This window comes from Propithecus coquereli, unplaced genomic scaffold (assembly GCF_000956105.1).
Source record: "Propithecus coquereli isolate 6110/MARCELLA unplaced genomic scaffold, Pcoq_1.0 Scaffold533, whole genome shotgun sequence".
NCBI lineage: Eukaryota > Metazoa > Chordata > Mammalia > Primates > Indriidae > Propithecus > Propithecus coquereli.
The window spans coordinates 2,520,033-2,543,461 of NW_012151208.1; the positions used below are offsets into that span (position 1 = coordinate 2,520,033).

General features: G+C 39.6%; 1 protein-coding gene across 1 annotated transcript in view; it reads left to right on the plus strand.

Moving 5' to 3' along the window:
- Nucleotides 1-244: 244 nt before the first annotated feature.
- The window catches only part of KIZ (kizuna centrosomal protein), a 124,033-nt gene continuing 100,848 nt past the window's right edge, over nt 245-23,429 (plus strand). The window contains exons 1-4 of the mRNA XM_012657222.1: nt 245-455; nt 6,079-6,141; nt 9,704-9,866; nt 17,946-18,038. Of these exons, the coding sequence (XP_012512676.1) occupies nt 367-455; nt 6,079-6,141; nt 9,704-9,866; nt 17,946-18,038 (408 nt within the window). The 5' untranslated portion in view covers nt 245-366. The remainder of the gene's footprint in view (nt 456-6,078; nt 6,142-9,703; nt 9,867-17,945; nt 18,039-23,429) is intronic.

Below are 23,429 nucleotides of genomic sequence, written 5' to 3' on the forward strand. Positions count from 1 at the left end.
GAGAGGAAAGGAAACGTCGGTGTGCAGGAAAAGAGGCAAAGACACCGAGCACTCAAGCCGCCTGCCCCGCCACTTGCAAGTGGCCTCTGCTTGCCCCCTCCGAGGTGTTCTGTCCCCGCATCCACGACGTCAAGCCTATGACCCGCCCGCCAACCACAACCTGCCTAGGTCCCACCCCTGCACGGCTGGCGCCCCGCCTCCGCTACGGCGCCCCGCCCCGTCACGGCGCCCCGCCTCCGCCACGCCCCCTGCAGGAGGCCGGGCGTTTTTACCCGCGGTGCATGGTGGGGCCGTCTCCTAGGACAACCCTGGCGCAACCGCTGCTCTGAGGCCGTGCGGAGCGGCCGAGGCGCCAGCGGCTACAGCATGCGCCGGACCCCTGCCTTGTCCGAACACCTACCGAGCCCCGACTACTACGAGAGGCTGGGCCACCTCCAGGCCGGGCTGCGGGACTGGTACGGCCACCAGGGGAGGGGGCGGGGAGTCGGCCGGCGAGGAGGGTCTTCTGGGGCCCTGTCCCCCTGTTCCCTCCTACTCTCCTTGCGTATGTTCCCCTGGGGCCACTGCCCGCCCGGGACGGCCTCCAAGCTCCCGGTGGGGCCTAGAGAACAAAGTTTGCTAGAGACACCCCCTGTATTGGGGGTGGGCGTGGAGAGAGGTGAGACCCCTGCCCCCAACAGCAACTAAAGCCCGTTCTCCAGCTGGAGGATGCGGCCGCGTCACAGAATTTGTTCAGAAGTGAAAGTGGGAGTTCTCCTGCCTGTCACTCTCCATCAAGCCTGTGAATTTCTCTAGTCCCCTTCTACACATCCCCTCCCCACGCTCTCTTCAAATTGTCATCCCACCTTGACAGCTGCACTGCATCAATGATGACAGGTCTTAGAACGCAAGCGGGAGAGTGTGTGTGTGTTTGTCAAACATGCCCTATTTAAATGCAGGAGACTTTTTTGGGAAGCGGGGGCTGGCTAGATTTCCAGCGACAGAAGTACAACTTCCAGAGGGTTCATGATACTTTTGATTAAGATATGAAAGATGGGAACCACTGAAAACAGCTAGATCTAAGAGTTCATAAAGAAGGAAAATTATAAAGCAATTTACTATAAACATATGAAAGATAAGTTGTGGGACCTGTTATTTAGCTGCTATAATAAATTAATTGGAGTTGGAAATCTCATTAGTTGACAAGAAAGGAAATAGATTTTTGGATCCCTTGATAAACAAAACGTTTAATGACTGTTAGCAGTTACAAAATTGTTCTAGTGAACAGGAGTGCTGTGTGTATGTGTGACAATTCTAAAATGATAATTACATGGAAGGTAAAGGCAGAAGTAATTTTGAAAAGGAATTACATTAATCTTAGCTAGATTTAATTTTTGTCCAATATTTATAGAGTATCTATAACAGGCTTCCTTAATTGTCCTCACCATATTTTACCTCTTACTCTTTTTCTACATTCTGTTTTCTTTCCAACATACCAACACTCACTATGTCAGTGACTTCTTCATCTCCAGCTTTAAATAAAAATCACTTCATGCAGAGCCTTTTCTGTTCCAACCCATTCCCTAACTTTTGTGACCCTCAGCATTCTTACAGCACTCTAGATGATGGCTTAAGTGACTTGCCATTTATGGAGGGTAGAAATCATAACTATTGTGACTGAATCTTTAGCTCAAAATAGAGTATCTGTGGTGAAGGAGGTGCTTGATAAATATGTGTTGATTGGAAGAAATCCCAAAGTCAACTCAGCTAGTGTCTAGGAGTTATGAATATCTAATATAGAACCCAGTAGCCACACATTGTCACTAAATAATGACCACTTTCCAGTCAACCAGGAAAAGTGAATCATGTGATATTTCCAAGATGGTATTGTGTCTGCAAATACCTGATAATTAAAAGACAAGACACTGCTCTGTGTTTCAGTATACTTAAAGTGCTTTTGGCTCAGTGTTTATTGAGATAGAAGAGTGGCTTAGTTACTCCAGGTCTTTAGTTATTAGTGTCTCTTTGCCCGAGTCCTGATTTTAAAGTGTTTCTGGTTTAAATGACTTTCTTTTCGAACCAAGTTAATTGTGAGTTATCATTTTTGCTTCCTGTGCTAGGAACACCTGGCTGTTTATAGTCCTTATGGTACAATAACTGTGTAATGATTACACACTTTATGATTAACACTTACTGCTTTAATTATTAAACAAGGTGAAGCTGTTGAAATTATATAAGGAATTTGAGTCAAATTTTATAGCCTATTCATGGTTCTGCATTTGGAGATTTGTTTTCTTTTTAAGTCAGTACAAATCTGTTGCTGTGTATATTCATTTTTCATTTTAAGAATCCATAACTAACTCTAATTAATGCATATTACACACAATTATAGAGGCAAATAACTTTAGCTACAGAGAAAGCGGCAGTAAGAACATGGAAACCTGGATTCTTCTAGTCCATGAACAGTTAAGTGACCTTGAGCAGGTTGTTTGACCTCTCTGAATCTTGATTCTTCACCAGAAATGAGGCAGCTTGACTAATATGTAAAGTAAGGCCACCAATTTTTTTTTTCTCTCTACTGTAGTAATGGACCTTAAGGTAAAAAAAATTGAAAGCTACAGTTTTGCAAAGCAATGTGTAAGGAATATTATTGTCTGTATCCAATTTGAGTGTTTGGATATACCTTTTTTAAAAAAAAAAATTATCCCAGTGACCACAGGAACCACTGTCTCCTAAAATTCCAGAGTTATTTCAGAGGTTGCAGCCCTGAGTAGTCACAGCTGCTTTATCATTGTAGAACTTCTGGAAAGTGGGAGATTTTAAAAAAACTCACCATTTCTCAGCCTTTTTAGAAGTGGTCACTGCAATGGTAGCTGGTCAAATATCTGGGCCTTTCTCTTGTAACTGGTTTATTTCTAACCTAAATCATCTTACCAGTAATCACACATAGATGTAATTTTATAGTCTGAATGTTTTCCTACGTGAATACAGTATTTTCTATGCTTTGTGGTGAAAGTCAATGGAGTGACTTGTTACAGTGTGTATAGTGCCTACATGCATGGTAGAAACATGTAAGTGGAATTGACTCTTAAAATTGTACAAAAACATCCCTTTAAAAGGGCCATTAACCAGCCCCAGTTTTTTCAATGCCAATATTGATTCAGGGTGAGATATCATAATAGTCCAGAAATTGACACTGAGATATTAGTTGGGTAAAGCTGAAGATAGTAGAGAATTGTGGTATTGAGACAAAAACAGAATAATAATTGGCTTAAAAGGAGAAAATTCAGTCACATAAGGACCACTTAAGGGTGTAAAACTTTGAAAGGTCCAGGTGTGGGGTGCAGGTGACTGAACACATGGACTGTGGGTAAGCATCCCAGGGCTGGACGATTCAGGGACCTATAGGAATTGCAAGGTGATCCTACCAATAAGCCTTTCCCTGGCTTTTCACTGGGGGTAAATATCTGGTTTTAAGTCTTAAATTTAAAATAGTTATGAAGGACTTAGTATTCAGAGGCACCATAACATGGATGAGCATTAGGAAATGGGCTTGTGATGGAGAGTTAACAAGATTAGCACCATTTGCCTGGAAGAGAAGGCCAAGAGGTGTTTGACTGTGGTTATTTCAGTATATGAAGCGTTATAATAGAGAAGTATGAGCAACAGATATCTGCATCTACTGAAGACAGAACAGGAACAAAGATGTTTTACATTCATTACTAAAAAGAACTTGCTGCTTGGAGGTGATGGATTTCCAAAGAGACTGTGGTCATTTTTCGTTATAGGTCATAGATGAATTTTAAAAATTATTTTAAATTAAGTTCCAGCTTACAGAAAAGTTGCAAATGCAGGACAGTGACCTCCAATACTCCTGTCACCCAGATTCCTCCACTCTTAACATTTTATTAATATTATACTTCCATTCTCCCTTTCTGTCTATCTAAAATCATCAGTTTTTTCTGAACCATTCAGGAGCTACAGATATGATGCCCCATCACTCCTAAAAACCTCCAGTGTATATTTCAAAAAAAAACAAGGATGTTCTTATACATAATCGCCATACAACCCTCCCTGTCCAGAATTCAACCTTGATATACCAGTCCACGAACCCCCATCAGATTTCACCAACTGTCTTAGCAATGTCTTTTTTTCTTTCTGGTCCAAGTGTCATCTGGAACTCAGGTTGCGTTGGGTTGCCATGTCCTTTCAGTCTTCCCTGGCCTAGCACAATTCCTCAGTCTTTCCTGGTCTTTAATGTTCCTGACAATTTCATGGTACAGCTTTCATTCTAGAGGGTGACCCCGAAGCTGGGTCTGTCTGATGCTTCCTCATGCCCAGACTCCAGTCTTGCTTTGTTGTCAGGAATACCACAGAAGTGAAGCATTGTATTGGGGTACAGTGTCATATTTAACGGTCTTTCTGTCCTCATAATTTAATGACAAATTGCCCACACTATCTAGTCATTCATTCTTCATGAACCAATTACCCAATTGGTCATTAAACCTTAGAAGGAGAAAATGTAACTACACACTTGATCTTAGCAAAAGACTGAGAAGCGATTGGAAAAAATAACTAACTGAAGTTTCTAACCTGGAAGCAATAATACCATATTTTCTTCACTTCTAAGTTCAGTCTTATTAATGAGAAAGTAAAGATCTATGTGATGATATTGGTTAAAAATGTGTATGTTTATAATTTTTTTCCTTTTTAACGTGGACATAACCCCACTATGGAATAGGTCGTGTTCCCCAAGCAGGTTCTATATTTGGATTTTGGACCCCATTTTTCCATTAAAAGTATTTTGATTAAATGATAGTTTCCATTTAACATTATGCTAAGGAAAGAAAACTTACTTAACTTATAATATAGCTAACAGTAACTTTTGGAATAATTTTTAAAAAGTTATTGAAGGAAGACAGAAACTAATAATTAAGAGCACACAAATGGAATGTGAGGCCAGCCCTTTGCCCTCAGAGGCCAGCCTGAGATCACCTTCTGGTGGAGTCTTATCTTTGTTTCAGTCTTTTGTTTAGTATTCTTCTCTTGGATATTATGTGGTTTCTTTTTCAGACTTTGCTTAATATTAACTTAGATTAGCAATTTGGCTTTCAGTTAGGTGGGATTGAAGCAAATGGTGGTGGTCAGATGGAACCCTCCATGATTAAACCTCCCAAGGACTCTTCCCATTCAGCACGTTTACCCCACAGCCCTCTGGCTTTGGCTGTGGCCACCGCCTCTGCTGCCCAGTGTTCCCTACCTCTGGCACAGGTTGGGTGTGGGATAAGACAGGCTTTCTCTTCTAGCTCACTGCCAGCACTCACCTGAATTTCACAGGTTAAGTAAGTCTTTACTGGTAGTAGCTTCAGGGAACAGCAGTCAGTGACAAATTATGGCAACACTACAAAGTCATAAAAACAAATTACCCCATATTTGAAGTGATAGTGTTAGGAGATCTGGTCTTCATCAAATGTAAGTGAGGCCAGGTTTACTTTTTAGAGGTCTCTTCTTAACTTAGCCACGTGGCTATGTCCAGGCTTGTTTGGTTGGGAGCAGAGCAAGCTACCAGTCTTTAATCCAAGGTGGATTTGTGGAAGCATTTTGTCCAGATCTGGTGGGACCCCCAATGCTCAAATGTCAATGACCCAGAGAAATTTGGCCATATTACATTTTATATACTTGTTTATTGTCTGTCCTTCCACCTAGAATGTCAGCTGTCTGAGAGCAGGAGTCTTGGCTGGCTTGTTCACTACATCAGTCTCCAGGCCTAGAACAGTGCCTGGCTCATGACAGGCCCTCAAGAAATACTCGCTGATTGAACGAACCTGCTTCCCACCCTTTTCCTATTGCATTTCCCATTTACTTTGGGAAAAGATTCTTTTGCCTCATATCGGTGTCTGTTTTGTTTTTTAGGCTTCCCTGGTGACTGGTAAGTATTTTTGCATCTTTGTTTCAAATGCATTCAGCATTTTCTGTTCCTTAGAGACCAGAGAAGCATTCTCACAAAGGCATGATTTTGAAGGAGAGCATGGTCTAAATAAAACTGCCTATTACATATTAATGTAATTACTTATAAAATGTTTTCTTTCTGTATTATAGTGAAAAGAAGAGATTGGACCTGGAAAAGAAGCTATATGAATATCATCAGTCTGATACATACAGGTAAGAGATGACAATGGTAACAGTTTTCAAGCAAATTTCCATATATTAATCAAAAATTTAACCCAAATATTATATCATAAATACCATTGTTGGAGTACTTTTACCATTCTTTTATTTTTAGTGTGTAACACTTTGAAGTAAAAAAGAAAAAAAAAAGAATGGGGGGGAGGGAGGAGGCAAGGGCAATATACATAACCTAAACATCTGTTCCTCCATAATATGCTGAAATTAAAAAAAAAAAAACCTGCAATTTAATGTAATCACTATCAAATTAGAATAAATTTGGTTAAAATTAGTATGAGATTGAAATTATCTTATTTTCATTATTTGGTATTTGTGTTGTTTCAATAATCTGTTTTGCTTAAATATCTTAAAATAAGACACATTATAGTCTTTTTGGGCACAATTTAAACACATTCAGCTACTGTAACAATTAAGTCATAATTACTATAGCTGATCTTTCAACAAATTTCTGTAGGCAGGGTTACCTGGTGTCTCATTTTTTCATGGATAGATGGGAATGACTATTAAAATTATTATATGTAACCAGTGGATAATATATAGTACATGTTATCCTTTTTAGGTTACTTACCCTACTATTAAGAGCAGACTTTTAATATCTTAATTTCTATTTTATAAAAACTGAACTTTATCCTTAAGCCAAATATATGGTATTACCTTCAAATATTATTCATGTGAAGAATTTCTGGCTTTGATAGCATTAAATTTGTGATTTATCCATGGTACAGTATGAGTGAGAAATGCAAAGCTCTCATCCAGAAGAGAGAGAGACCAAGAAGACTTTAAAACCAAATCACCTATTAGGTCCATTTATTTCCTCATCTTCAAAATTATTCTTTGGTTTTAAAATTTAGGGTACTTCCAAAGTTTCCAGTCAAGACAGACATATGTCTGGAGCAGCTCTGAAAGAGATAGGAAATAGCTTGTTTTGTCTCTGGAAGAAATAGTAGCATTGTGGTTTCCATGGCCTCCGGAGCGGGCCCAAGTGTGAGAGTATCCATGGCCGCTGCTATTAATATTTTTGTAGCCCATGGCTAAAGGGGCAGAGGACAGGGTATAGTATTCTCATGCACCTTATTCTTGGGCAGCTTCCTGGCATACTGGTGGTGGGAGGGGTGAGTGTGAGGGAAAAGAATGGGTACCTTTACCAAGTTTGCTGAGTTTGTTCTCTCTCAGCCTCTTGTTGTTTCCTGGAACACAGAGAATATGATTTGCCAAAAATAGGCTCTCTCATACTGCCTGTAGGATAAAACCCAAACTGTCTAACATGGCTACCTCAACCTGGTATCCCCCTGGAGGCAGAGTCTGAGATGGGGCCTGTGTGTAGGAGGTAGTTTATTTGAGGGCTGGGAAGAATGGAATAGGAGCTGTTCACTGCTGTGGGCACCTGGGGCTCGATCCCTGCAGCCCTGCGGAAGAGCCTATAGAGGAGCCGTGTAGACTACCCTTCTGCTCCACACGAGTGTCCATGCAAGTGAAGGAAGATGGGGCTGTGTTCCTGCTGGCTTCTGACCCCCAGAAGGGGTACAGGCAGCCCCACAGGGAGTTAACTGCTTCTCACATCCAGGCTTTCCATGCTGCAAACTGAGAAGAGCAGCCCTGAGAAAGCAAGATGCCAAGTGCAGCTCAGGCAGCAGCAGATGTTCTCAGGGTTCACGTTCACCACATACAGCAGGTTGCTGCAGCTGTGGCTGGTAGAAAAAAAGGGCCAGGAGGCTGTAAGGTGGCACAAGAAGTGTCCGATACAGTGGCCCACCAGACTCTTTATTTTCTGCTCCCTGTTTAATTTTCATCATCACTATCTCTTTTCAGCCTCCCCCTAAAATTCTACACTGACTGACACTTTGGTTTCTTAAGCATGACAAAATCTTTTGTATTATGATATAAGCACGTAGACTCTGTTATCGAGTGCCTCAGTTCACTCTGAGCCTCACCACTCTCATTCCTGTGACCTTGGGGCAATTACTTCAAAATTCTATGCCTCCATTTTTTCATCTGTCAAGTGGGAATAAGGATAATTATAAGGACTCCGTGAGTTAATACATACAGATCCTTAAAGTAGTATCTGACCTAGAGTAAGAGTCAATCATTATTTATTACTATTTTTATCAATATCGTTGGTCTTATTTATTGCCTTTGAGTTTTCTGACATGCTGTTTCCCCAGTCTGGAGTGTTTTTCCCTCATCTTTTCATTCTTGGTTTTCCCAATTTTGGTTAACTCTTATTCATCTTTCAGGTCTCAGCTAAAAAATTATTTCCACTGGGAAGGCTTCCCTAACCCCTTTTTAGTTTCCCTCATAGCATTCATCACATTGTATTTATTTAATTGTTTGTTTTACCTGTTGACCTCAGGTGAAAGGCTTTTATATTCAGAGTGCTGAATATATGAACAATTGCATGGATAGACGAATGACTTACTTGTGTGGTCAGCTTTGAAGGTTAATGTGGCAGGAATGGAACTAGAATTTGGATGGAGAAGGCATGGTTACTGTTGAACCTACTCCAGGTAGACATAGGTCACCACGAGCAGCTTTATTAAGTGCCTGAGTGTAAAAGACAATATGTTAGAGTCTACCTCCATTACTGTCACCTGTGTCAAAAATGCAGACATGGGCAGCAATAAAACCAGTCTTAAGTTTTTTGTTCAGAAAGAAAAATGGAGACAGCCAACCCTGGACAAAGCATTATTAACAAGATAAAGACTTCCTTGAAAATTGTTGGGTGGGAAGTTTAAAGCCTGTTGTGGAGCAGTTTTGCACATCTCCAGCATCTTTGCAAATCTGTGTTTCGAGGGTGAATATTTTTGTGGTTTTTTTAACCTATTTTTGCTTGATGAAAGAATGTTGAACAGTTTATTGAGCCAACAATTGAAATACTGCGTAACAGGTACTGTTTTATGCTTTAAATACTTGTAAAGAAAGAGTTAGAATTAGTAGTGTTGACACTGTGAGAAGAGTGGGCTGTACAACTTGAACTATCCAGTATGTCTTTTGACACTACTCTTTGGATAAGAGTCTCTAAAGGTTTTTCACAGTTTGAGTACAGAGTTACTGTCCTGTTTAACCAATAATTTTTACATTGTCTCAATGAGAGCTTTTTTGGTACTTTAAATTTTAAACTTTCTGAATTTTGTGGCTGTGGTTTATAGTTTGATTCAATTTCCATATGAGCAAGTAGTTTTGAAATTGTCATATATAAGAATTCTGATGGGCTATTTGTCTGAACATGGCCACATAGACACTGTTCTTGAAGTCACGTTTAATTGTGAGAAATAAATCCATATAAATCTTTACTGTGTGAGTGTTATGTGGCCTTGTATACATTTCTCAGGAGTTATGCCTAGAGGTAACCAGTGTGGTACTCAGTGATACTCATTTTCTCATTCTAAAAATGTGTATACATTCTGTCCTTTGGGTTTCAGTGCTTTGGGTAAAATATCTTAGACTACATTGTCTCATTAACAATTTTGTTAAAGAAAATTCTCCTCTTTAGCTTTGTCAAAGTCTAATTCCATTGTTTAAAAATCTTTTATTTTTCTAGAATTAAGCTGAAATATGTGAAACTAAAGAAATACCTAAAGGAAATAGGTGAATCTGAAAAGAAGGCTCATATTCGAAACCAAGAATATTTAAAGCAATTTGAGCATTTCCAAGCTCATGTTGGACAATTTACCACAAATACAGAGAAGCTTCAAAAATTGAAGGTGACATCTCATTCTGTATTATGTTTTATTTTATTTTTTGTTAGTTTGGTGTTTTTTGGTTTTTTTTTTTGAGAGGGGGTCTCATTGTGTTGCCCAGGCTGAACTTGAACTCCTAGGCTCAAGCAGTCCTCCTGCCTCAGCCTTTCAAGTAGCTGGGACTGTAGGTGCATGCTACCATGTCTGGCTTATGTTTTATTTTTAATCTTTTTTTGCTAAAATTGGAAATAATGAGCAGTAAGTTTCAGATCAATGGTAGTCACTAATGTTTAGTTGTTCATACATAAGATTAAGTATCATCTTTCTCTGTGAATTACTGTATGGCTAAATTTGATCAGACCATTTGAAATTGCATTTTCTAAGATCCATACTTTAGTTGAAGACTTAATGGAATATCTGTAACAAAGGCAAAATCACGCACCATTGCCTGGCACAGTGTCTGACACATGGTATATGCTGGCTGAATGATTGAATTTGAGCAGCATTAGGGTTCACTCTAGAAACTACTTCCCTCTTAAAGAGTTCTTTTTCTGTGATATGGGCTCCTCTCTTTGGTCAAACAGTGTGTTGGGATAGCAGTGAGGGGTAGAACTGTCCCTGAGTTTATCTTCATGCTCCTGGCCTGTGCGACCCAAAGCAACTGCTCTTTGCAGCCCTCTCTGATTCTGGCACCCCATTTCCCTTGAGGTACTTGGCTACCTGCTGCTCCACCAATTATGCCAAGTGTGGAGGGCTAGAAGCAAGGCCTTTTTCCTCACCATTTGCACTGGTCAGGTGTTGTTGCCCAAGTTAATCCAACTGAACACTGGTTACAGGAGGAGTTGGCAGCAGTTCCTTCCCCTCCTGTTTTTGCTCTAGCAGTTTTCCCCAGCCTTTAATTGTAAAATTTTCAAATACACAGAAAACTAAAATCATTGTTACAGTGAACACTCATATATTCTCCTTAGATGCAATAGTTGTAAATATTTTGCTGTATTTGCTATGTGTGTGCATATTTTTTCCCTGAGCCATTGGAAGGCTGCTGTAGGCATCAGGATACTTCTTTCCTAAGCACTTGAACAGGGATCACCTAAACATAAGGACAGTCTCCTACATAATCATACCATTATCTCATCTAAGAAAATTAAAAACTATTCCATAATGTCATTTAATAACCAGCCCATATTCAGATTTTACCAATTCTCCTGGAAAGTATCTTATTTTTCCAGACCAGGAGCCAACTAGAGTTCATATATTATGTGGTTTTGGTGTTATATGTTTATTGTGCCTTTTTAGTCTCTTTTAATCTGATTTAGTTTCCTACCATTCCTCCTTTTTTTTATTTCCCATGGTGTTGGCTATTTTGAAGAAGGCAGGTCAGTTGGTTGTAGAATGAGGCACATTCTGAATTTGAGGTGTCATTTAACTTATAGAGTATCCCCCTTTATTTTCTGTGAACTGGAAATGCAGTCTAGATTAGCACTGCCTAATAGAACTTTCTGCAGTGATAAAAATGCTTTATATCTAGCTGATATTGTCTAATACAATAGCTACTAGCCATATATGGCTATAGAGCAATTAAAATGTGGCTGTGACACAGAGGACTATATTTTTAATTTTGTTAATTTTAATTAATTTAAATGCAAATAGTCACAGCTGAGATAATGTTTTCAAGTGCATCCCATTGAGAGGCCCATAAAGTTAGGTGGCCCACCTGAGTGAGGCTGACTTTGATCCCGTTGTTAAGATGGTGATCTCTAGATATCTCCATCGTAACATATCTTTTTTCCCCTTTGTAAATTAGTAGATATTTATGGAATGATGGTTTGGCATCATGGATATATTGTGTTCCTCGGTAGCCTTTTACCTAATGGTTTTAGGACACACTGATGAGCCTTGTCTTCTGAATCAGTTATGAAGGTTGTGAAATGGTGATTTTCTGTTTTGTCTTATCTTCTATCAGCTGCTTTCTTCTATAATGAAGAGCATTTTCCCCTTCTTTCCCTTACTTTACCTTTTTTTTTTTTTTTAAGCCTATAACACCCAGTATTCCCTGGCCATCTCCTATCCACTTAATAACTGGGCCCAACCCTGCTTAGCTTCCAAGATCAGACATGATTGGGTGCATTCAGTGTGGTATGGATGTAGACTTTCTTTTTTAAATGTCACAGTGGAATTGTGAATTTTTGTTTACTCCATATGTTATCAACTATAGTAATTACTTTTTTTGTTGGTCCTGCTGTCCCAAATTTAGCTAGTGGAAGTCTCTTCAAGTTGGCTTCTGTGCCCCTTTGATTCTGATCCTTCTTTGATTTGGGGCATAACAAGATGTTTCAGGTTTACCTTGTATTTTCCCTGCCTCAGTCACGTAATTAGCCTTTTAGCCAAGAAGCTATAGTTCCTTTTAATGGTGAAGGATATTCAGAGACCAAGATCTGAAATTTGATGTGCTCAAGCAATAGCAAGTTTTAGCACTCCCAATTTTTCTTAGTATTCAAGTAAAATTCTTCAAGTTCACAAAAAGCTGTCATTATCAACATTGTTAACCACTTTTCAAAGATTTCATGGAGAAAACTAAAGTGATGGACAAAGCTGGGAATTTTGCCTTCCCAATAGAATAAAGGAAATAAGAGAAAATTTCCTCTTATTTTCATATTGAGACTTTATTTAATTATTGATTTCTTATTATAACCAAATGTGGGAGGAAAGAGTTTGAAAGGAAGAATCATCTTTTGTAAATATTTTTATATTGAGAACATTAGTTGTATATAATAGGCTATGTTAAAAAAAACTTGTATGATGAGCTATTAGAGAATATCAGCTTAGGGGACCATGTTAAAGAAAAGAATAACAAACTAGGAATATGAAAACCTTTCCCCATAAACACGACTCAAAAATTATGTAGATGTTCCTTTTTTGAATTTTGGATACAGAATGCCTTTTTAAAAAAATTCTTTTGATGGCATAAAAGAGCAGATCCTGTAGCTGTAGTTGGGAAGGATATGAGTTCCATGGAGAACTGTACTTTGGCAGTCACCGTAAGTCCAAAGCCAGTGCTTGTTCTGTGCCCACAAACGCAGACAGTGATGTCAGAAACCCAGCTAGTGATCCCACTTACCTCAGCAGGGTGTGTGGGAAGCCAAGGTTCAGCATGGGGAATGGTTGTCTCTGGTGTCTTGCATTTCTTTCTGCTTCTTCCTTTTGTGCCAGTGTCTAATGGTGGCCTTAGGTATACCAGAATCACCTGTCTCCTCTTAGTGTTGCCCCATTCGGGGGCAATGTTATATAATATTATATAATATTAAAATCTTTTAAAATGGGCTAAATGCTCTCAGTTTATGTTATGACTCATAATACTTTATTTGGGGGCCTATAATAATTTTTAGGGCTTTTAAGGATTTTGATCTGTTATGTAGTTTTGAAAATATAGTGTTGCATCTATATTGCTACTTGTCAGTTGGATAAAGAGGCAGAATAAACTCAGCTCAAGAATGTAAATATTAGTATTAGTGCTGTGAGGACTGGGTCCTTCTCTCCCTCATTCTGCCCACCTACTCCTTGCATTAGCTGCTTTTGCAGAGGGAGCCCCAGCTGGTCCTGACTTAGAACAGTTTTCCTCAGGTGCCCATTGTCCTTGTGTCAAGTTGGATTCTCCCCAGAGCAGACCCCTGAGATGAGGATCCAACTATAAGTGGTTTTTGGGATGAAGGAACATCAGTAGGCTAGTGGGGAGGGGAGACAGGGAGGGCACAGGGTGTATTATTAAGACAACTGCCACAGTCAGCCACTAGAGCCTAATTCTACAGGAGACTCTGGCAAGTAGTTTGAAGTATTTGGGATATGTATACAGCAGCTCCTGAGCAGCACTGATTGAGCACTGGTGGGCAAGGGTGCAGGTGGTAGGGACTTAACCGTGTGCTCCTGTGGGCAGAGCAGCCTCCCCAGGCTTCTGAAAAGCCTTAAGTGTAGAGCCCTGGATACTAGAACTTAGGAGCATCCAGAAAGGTCCTAAGGATATGTGTAGAGCATTGCAAGCATCTGCTTTAGCCTTCTCATGGCAGCAGAGCCAGGCGTGGGGCTGGTGTGTCAAGGCATTCAGGGAGGGTCCCTGTGCTGGGCGAGAGTCATTATCTGGTTACAACTCTCTTTGGCCTGAAGTGCAGGCCCATGCTTTTCAGGACAAAGCCCAGACACTGGTCTCTGCTTTCACACCACTGCCCAGCCTCAACCTATGACTCCCCTGATGAAGGGAAGGGCAGATTCTCTCTCTCTCTCTCACACACACAAATACAGACATGTGCACATTCTCTCCCCATCTCTTCCTGATCTGTCCCCCTCCACCTTCTCCCTCTATCCCCATCTCTCCCTCCTATTGCTCCCCTCTCCGTTCCTGTCTCTCCTTACCCCCAAATCTCCCCACCCATCTCCTCCAGATTCTCTAATTCCTCCATCCCTATATCTTCCCACTGTCTCTATACATCTTTATCTTCTGCACACATGCACTCTCACACACACACATTCACACGCACATACACCCACAGTACTTTAAACGTGCTGAACAATTTGCATTTCCTTGAAAGCACCACATTATCTCATACTTCCTTCAATTAGAAGGCCTTTCTCCCTCTGCCCTGCCTTAGGTCTGTGTCATAATTATCTCAGTAAGCACTTCCTTCGTGGTATTATAATTGTTTACAGGTCTGTTTTCCCACTTCACCGTGAGCTCCTTACTTCAATGCTCTCGGTATCTGACCCAGAATATGACACATAACAAGCACTCAGTAAGCATTGAGACCACCCCCGCTTGAGTGCAAGCACTCAGCATTGAAACTTCCCCTTTGACTGAAAATTCATTCTTCCTTATTTTTTGTCTCTTTCTCTTATGGACCATGACCATGTATGTGAGACCTAATGTGGTATTGATTATATCCTATGTTATACCCTCCCAGGAAGCATTTGCATTTAATAGCAGAGGCATTCTGAAGATACAATGTCATTATTTAAAGATGTGATTCTCTTTCAAAATGCAGTCATTAGGTTATATGTGCCCAAGGGGATAAAATTTGAGAACAAATCTTTTGAGCTCTCGTTCTATTCCTACTAGGCATTGTGACAGACACCGTGGGCAGGGCACAGCCTTCATGCCTCTGGAGGACAAAGTCTGTAGCAAATTCTATTTTTATCAACCAGAGTGTCTTGCCTATTAATATGTATTAGTTGAATGAATAAGTGTTCCTCATATCTTTTGGTAAAAGTTCACCATCTAAGAGGAAGCACATATATTGGAAAAAATTGAGGAAGAGAAAACAAAAGACTGTGAATCTGGGGCCATCTCTCATATTCACCCAAGAATCAAATCAGCCAATGTATGTAACTCTCTGTACCCATTTCCTCAACTCTAGTTTGAGGAGGCAGGGCCAGCCGATCTTCAATGTCTATTCAGTTCAATTATTCATTTATTCTGTAACTTGAGAATTAACTGTGCAATCCTGAAGGCGAATGAAAAAAGGAAGCCTGTGGGAAAAAAGGTAGTGGTGGCACCTTCAGGCAAGCAGTAATGTGATGGAGGGAAAATTGACAGGGTGAATGTGTGAACACAGAAGGAGGAAGCATAATGGAAAATGGGACGTGTTGTGAGCATGGAGAGAGACCCCAGAGACCTGAAACATCTGCCAGAACCTCCGTCTCCTCTTCCCATGACCCCAGATCATTGTTAACAGATTCCAGTAACTTAGCTGAAGTAAATTGTTTGTGCTTAGTGAGGAAGCGAATGGGAAGGTCCTCCTAAATTTAGGTGGGCAGCATCAAGCCAGTGCTGTGAAGCAATACAGTAACAGACAGAACAAGTTCCCTGATGGATTAACTCAGTGTTCTTGGGTTTTTAAAAGCAGATTTCCCGGGGGCGAAAGGGGGTGGATAAGGGGATTATCCTTAGAGGGATTTCAGAGCAGGAGAGGTTACTGTGGCACGAGTAGACCCCACAGAGCACTGTGGAAAACTCCCGTTCCATAGCGTTCAGGAGGTCGATTTGATGGATAATAACCAAGTGTTTAATGTAAAAATAAAAGGCAAAGAAAGAAAACAAAATATTTTTAGATGGAAATGCATTGTCCTAGGGAATGCAAAGTTACAGTTTGTATCAATAATCAATTTATCATAGTATCTCTCTGATTTCAAAGTACATTGTTCAGTTTCTATTTGCATCATTAATTTATAAAAAGAGTACAGTTCAGTAAATTTTTCAAATGTATTGAGAACAATCTAAATTGAGCTCTTGAAGATTCTTTTCTTACTGTTCTTTAGGAAGGCTTTATGTAGTTATCGCTTCCTTTTTCCTTCAGCAAAATGAATTGAATAAAACTCTCATGTTGGCCGGGCACGGTGGCTGACGCCTGTAATCCTAGCACACTGGGAGGCTGAGGCGGGCGGATTGTTTGAGCTCAGGAGTTCGAGACCAGCCTGAGCAAGAGCGAGACCCCGTCTCTACTAAAAATAGAAAGAAATTAATTGGACAACTAAAAATATATAGAAAAAATTAGCCGGGCATGGTGGCGCATGCCTGTAGTCCCAGCTACTCGGGAGGCTGAGGCAGGAGGATCGCTTGAGCCCAGGAGTTTGAGGTTGCTGTGAGCTAGGCTGACGCCATGGCACTCTAGCCCAGGCAACACAGTGAGACTGTCTCAAAAAAAAAAAAAAAAAAAACTCTCATGTTTTCATAAGAAAGTGCTCTGCCTTTGGAAGGTGTGATTCTGGAATGATCCCATAATGAGGAAATCAAGTACAATGCCCACTGATCTCAAAGAGCATAAGAAAACATTTTGTAGTCACAGGAAAAAAGAATTTTTAACTAACCTGTAATTATATGTTTATATTATAATCTATCCCTCATCCATTTTTAAAGATACTTTCCCTGGGAATCTATCAAGTATTCCTGTTTAAAGCTCTTGGGGTTAAAAATTTAACATCTTTAAGTTCAAAGGAGTAGACATAGAATAGAGAAATGTAAATTTTATCTTCATGATTGCCTTATTTCTTTTTCTTTTCTTTATTTTATTATTTTATCATTTTTATCAGTAAAATTTTTACTTAGGTATCTGTTTAGATCATTACTGCCATCTATCATGTTAATAGCATTCTGCTAGAGAAAAAAAATCTTTACCTGTTATTAAAAATAGGACAGCATATAAGACGTTTTAAAATATTTTGAGGGAAACAAATCAGTTTGGGTTATTATTGCCTGTTCAGTTTTTGTGTGTCAAAACAAAGCTCAGGCCTATTTTATGTTCAGACTGAGAACTAAGGAAACAGCTTTCTGATTTCATTATCTCATAGGTGTGTTTCTAATTGCAGTTCATAACTGCCTAATTTAGAAAATGTTCTGATACTTCTCTTTGATGAACCACAGTCAGTGACTTTTTTAAGGCTTTAATTACTAATGTACTGAATCAAAGTGCTTTTTTATGCCTTTTAAGAAAAAGTCATTTTATGATTGAATCACTTTCACCAATTATAGTGTGGTAATGATGCAAACATCTTTATGTAGTTATTAGGGCCACAGCAAACTTGATTTGTATGGTACTTATCATTCATGTCTACAGTGTATTTTTATTCATAGAAAATGGAATTTGTTTTAAGGTGATGATCTAGCAAATAATATACTCAATTGCCATGACTATCAGGACCATGATATTATGTAGATATCAAATAGATAGGAAATCAGTAGGGTTGATTTTCTTTTTTCCCTTTGGGACAAAACTTTTCAGGGGAAACACTAGCTAATGTGTTATTTTCATAATAAAGTAACTGGATTTTCATGATAGTGTAATGAAATATCTCAAGGTTTTATTCTCTAAATTGATGAAAGACTAAGTAAAAATCCATCAAGCCTTATTTTATTTAAAAATTTATAGGATTTTATAGAATTCAACTTTGGATATGTGTTATTTGTAAAAGTGTCTATTTTCTAAATAAATCGAATTTCTTGACAACATCAACTTTTCCTTTCTACTTCACTGTTACCTTTATGTTGTAAAGACTTCAAGATATAGACAGGAGCTAGTTGTAATAATATTCATCACAAAATCAAACTTTGTTTGTATTCAGATTGAATATGAGACTCACATTAAGAAGATGCAGTTACTTTCAAAAGATAGCCCGGGAATAAAAAGTGAACTGAAAGATGAAGACAGAGAAAAGGTAATAAGTTAAAATGGTAAACTTTCTATTAACAGAGGATTTCTGGAGTGTTCATATTTTAAGATATTGTTTTAAATAAAATTGTCTTATTACAAAGATCTTTTTGATTAAACCTTAAATGATTATCTAAAGATTTTTTCTGATAGAGTATTGCTTTAGTATCGAATTTAATTAAATTTACTGAAAGGCATCACTTTGGGGTTAAGAGATAAACTCCAAAGAAAACCTTAGTGGTGTTAGTAGGTAAAATTGTGTTTTTGTAAAACATGCTTTGTAGATGCTTTTTTCTTAGTTTGAGAAATGTTTTAAATGAAAAGTAAACAAAATGTGGCATTTTGATTCTTTCCTTTGTATATGTGATTTTCTACCTTTTAACCTTTTCACAGAGAAAGTGGAAAGAAAAGATTGCATATCTAAGCAATAGACAAAAAGATGGGCAAGGAATACTTAAATAAATTCTGCTATGTATCTGCTGTAATGCAGGCTTCTAATCCTCCTGCCTATCTCCATATAAATGATTCTGTTCAAGACCATAGATGTTTTCTTCACTAAAAGCAGTAAAGCTCTTTTAGATGAAATGTCTAAAAACATCTTGTAATAACTTGGAGCATGCTGGCAAGAGTAGTCACTTGTGACTATATGTGAAACCCCCTCAGCCAGTCGATATTGTAATAAGCAAAAATGGTAGCATCACTCCATTATTCAGAAAAGCCAACAGCGTGCTTGTTCCTTAGGCTGCAGCATTCATTAAGAAAAGCTTACTAGGCTGAAAGCTGGAAACAGATGATAACGGGATATGATTTTCATATTTAATGCTTTCCTTGGAAGAGTATGTGTGCTACAGATTGATAGAAGAATCAACTGCTACTTTACTAAAAGACTTTCAGGTTTGCCCTATAGCTACCGATGGAATCATTCAGCCAAGAAATTAACTTTTTCTCCTTTTACCTGCTTTATATATCTGCTAAGCAGGCTGCCTGGCTGCCAGTAAATGTTATTATGCAGTTAACTGTTTGGTATTTAAGACTCTTATCAGAAAAGAAACAGAGGCCACACTATTTTGTTTTTATAGTAGGGGGAAGGTTTTAGTTTTTCTTTCTTCTGTGCATTAGCAGGCATTAATCTGAGTTTATAGGAAGTTTTAGTTTCCCTTCCCCATAGATTAAAAAGTTAAAAAACCTAGAATTTAGAGCATTCTTTAAACTGTGAGATATGAAACACCCAGCAACCTTGACCTATATAAAAAGGCCTTTAATGATAAATGATGTGTATGCCATTCAGTGTAGGCCAAATGTGGTACAATGTGATAGACTTCTAAACCATTCAGGCAGTTTTTCTGTTTGACATTTGGTCATGAAATAATTGATGAATTTTTAATCTATAGGCCAGTTTGTTCTTTCTATGCCATTCCTGATAGACACATTCTTAGTACAGTGGTGTCAATGGTACTTAAGTAAAATGGGAGACTTTTTTTCCTCTATTTGCTCCACTGATTGCTTACATCCTTTTAAGTCATATTTAAAATTAGGGCAAGAGACACACAGTCAATGACCCCTTAAAATGCTACATATAATAATTAGAAGGGAAGTCTTTTCCTTTATACCAAAAAATGTCATCTCCTCAAAAGCCTTAACTGTTCACTACATAAGATTCAATTAGGTAACATTTTGAGAAATTTATATCTTGCCTTTTCCAATTTTCCATTGATGTTTGATCAATTAAAAGGTAAATATATTTCAGCAAAATCATGATTAGTTAATCCTTATTATATTCTAATTCCTGAACAGTTTCTTATTATATGAATGATATTTTATTTTTTAGTGGAAATCGGAGTTCTTCTTTTCTGGGCAATCTCTGTACCCAGAGCCATTGGTCTCCAGGGACTTTCCTAATGCACAGTATAGTCTCACTGGTTGAATTTAGTAAATAGTTGTCGAGCAACTGTTCTGTTTGAGAAGCCACAGTGGGCCCCTCTATGAATGCCACAGTTTTTGCCCTCAAGGTGCTTCTTACCAAGCAATGTTCTTTCTAAGGCACAGGCTAGTGTGTGATAAGTGCTACTTACATGGGACAGGCATGAACTACAGAAGAAAGACTGTTTCCTCTGAAATGAGTAACCCAAGCCTTGGCGGAGGAGGTGGTATGTGAGTTGGTGTTGAAGGATGGGCAGATGTTTATGGGGATATGGTGGACATGGTAGGGATAGGAGATGTTATAAATGAAGGAGCAGGAGCAGAAAAGCCCAGTGGGTAGTTGTCTAGTCTGGCTGAAGTCTAAAATTCTCATAGGGAAGTGGTAGAAAATGAGCTCAGAAAGGTACATCATGGGATTTGGTACCTGAAATTATGGTACCATGCTCAAAAACTGAGATTTCCTCCTTGAATTATCACATGTGCACATGTGTGTGGGTGTGTGTTTGAGCAGAAGAATGAAGGACGTGTGAGCAGAGCAGTTTCCACAGATGTGCAGCTGTAGGAAGATGAGGCTGGCAAGGCTGTACAAGATGAACCTGGGGAAGGAGCAGGTGGAGTTGAGGAAATCAGGGTCAGTTCAGACAGGGAGAATTAGCTGAGAGCCTGTATTGGGGGTGGCTATTGACTTGGAAAATACTAATGAAGGGGATAGGATCTATCAAATTGGCAATGATTCTGAATTATAAAAAGATATTTTTAAAAAGTGATTGCACAACTTTCAACCACAAGCAGTAACTTGGATGCCAAGAAAAGTCATCATGTAGTGAGTGTCCCTTTTTTAAATGTAAAACTGCTGGCTCAGTTTGGTATATGATATCCATTGTTTGCATGCATCCAGTGGCTGCTCTTTAGAATCGTGCACTCTTTTAAAAGGATTAAGTCTATTCATCCCTCAAGCTTGTTTCCACTATTAATTTACTTAGTAAACTTAACAAAAATTGTTATAGTAAAAAGACAAAGTTTAGGCCCCATTTGAACAAATTTTACTATAATCTAATAATTCTTCCCCTCTATTATATATTGTTTTTTTTTTTTTTTTATCCTTGAAATAGGGCCTCGCTCTGTCACCCTGGGTAAAGTGCAGTGGTGTCATCATAGCTCACTGCAGCCTCAAACTCCTGGGCTCAAGTGATCCTCCTGCCTCAGCCTCCTGAGTAGCTGGGACTGCAGATGCACGCCATGATGACTGGCTAATTTTTTCTATTTTTGGTAGAGATGGGGGTCTTACTCTTGCTGAGGCTGGTCTCGAACTCCTGACCCCCAATAAATCCTCCTGCCTCAGCCTCCCAGAGTGCTAGATTACAGGCATGAGTCACTGTGCCCAGCCTATTGTCATTTTTTATTTTGGGATAAACTCTTTTTGTCTCTAGGCATATTCTTCTGGTTGCTCAATTTTTTCGATATGAGCAGTGATTACAGAATATACATCAAAACGTTTGTATTCTAGGGAGATGGTGATGGCATTTGTGAATGATAGTATAAATTTTGGAATGGGATTTTCAAGTTTTTTTGAATTATTATGCTGTGAAATATATTCTACCAGCAGTAGAAATGAACTGATTATACTCTGTCATGGCTGGAGAACTGTGGAGGACCAGAACTTTTCATCCCAGGGCTAAAGGCTGCTTGGAGAGTGTCACTTCCAGTGTTGTAACCCTCCCTGCAAGAGTCATGTGGAGAATGGTTATGCAGGTTGTTCCTCCCAGTCCTAATACTAGTAGTAATGGTGGGTAATGATCACTGCACTCTTACTCTGTGCCAGGTGCTACATTAACACTTTATATGCATCAACTCATTTAATCTTCTCAACAACTCTGGAAGGAGACCCAATTGTTGGCCCCACTTTATAGTGAGGCTCAGAAAAGTTAGTTAAGTGCTCAATACAACACAGCTAGGATTAGGCAGAGCCAAAATTCAAACCCAGACTATGTGGCTTCAGTATCCATGCTATTAATCATCTTGTTACACTGCCTTCTAAGGTAGTGTGGGTAAATGCTCTTCAAAAATTAGGAGAAATTCCTGGTGAAATAAAAACAGCTTTAAGTGCTGTGTTTTTACCTAACCTTGGGAAGGAGTGAAATGGTCTTTCTTGGTGCTGTAATATTTCAGCTAAATCAGGTGAGCCATGGCAAGCAGAGTGCCTGCCTCTAAGTTGCTCACGTTTGCAATAAAAGGAGCATCGTTTCAGTTGGCTTTGTGGGGTAGAAGAAATACCTTACAGCTCTACTGAAGAAGAACTTGAAGGGAGAAAGCCTGCACAGCCACAGGAGACAGCTGTGCCTGGTGTTCAGGGATGAGCTGTGCAGTGGCTTTAGCCATGGATTTGAGTGGGTCAGGAGAGATGGCTGAGCTGCGACCAGGAGCAGTTCCACTGTGGGAGAGGCACCAGACAGAGAAGATGACCACCCCAGTGTTAGATGGTGGGAAGGGTTCTGCCATTCCTGATGGGACAGATTGCTGCTTCCAGGATATGAGCAGTATTCATAAGACTAAGGCAGCCACTATAAGGCCTGGCTCATCCCCAAAGAGTGAAGGGATCTTGTGAAAGGGAAAGCTGATTGAAATAAATACTGCAGCAAGAGGGAAAGGAGTCCTAAAACTATGCTGAAATGTCCCCATTTAAACAGCAAGTGACTTAGGTTGGAATCCCCTGGAAGCAGATCCTAAAACAAGGGTTTGAGTATAAGTACTTTATTTGGGAAGTGGTCCCAGGAAGCACAAATAGGAGAGAGAGGAAAGTGATGGGGGGAAGGGACAGTAGTTTGTAAGAGTGTGTGAGTGGATTACTGCTGGGACACCTGGTGCTCAGCCCCATTCGGGAACTTTGGGAGACTGTGTAGAACATGGCTCAGGAGTATTTCACCCAAGGGGTAGGAAAGAGGGGTGTTTCCCCTCCAACTCAGCCTCTGACTGCGTGTCGTGCGTGGCTCCTCTTCTGGTACTGCACATCAGCTGAGAGAAGCGCCCAGGCCAAGAGGCACGGGTGTTTTCAGGAGGACACTGGGCATGTACTGGGAATGGGAGGGCCCAGGGATATGGGCCTGGCCCTCTCACACCTGCTAAGGGAAAGAACTGCAGCTCAAGGAGGGAGAGGGTTGGGTGACTACTTAGTTATCTGTATAAGCCCGATTTCTTATCCTTACTAGCCATGGTGCTGCCTTCTCCAGCAGCCTCCTTGAATCACTGCTGAACTGTAAACAAAACAAAAATCTCCCTAGAGTGGGGCTCTGAGCAGTCGCCTTCACCAAGATGGTGACCCTCAGCTCTGCCATCCTCAGAGTTGTGGCTATATTCGACTTAGAGCTATGACAAGTCAAAAGGTAGTCTATCTGTGTTCAGCAGGGCCTCTTTTATATTAAATTGCTTCTTTATTTGTATGTGTTTCTATTCAGAAAACAATTAGAAATTCACCTTCATG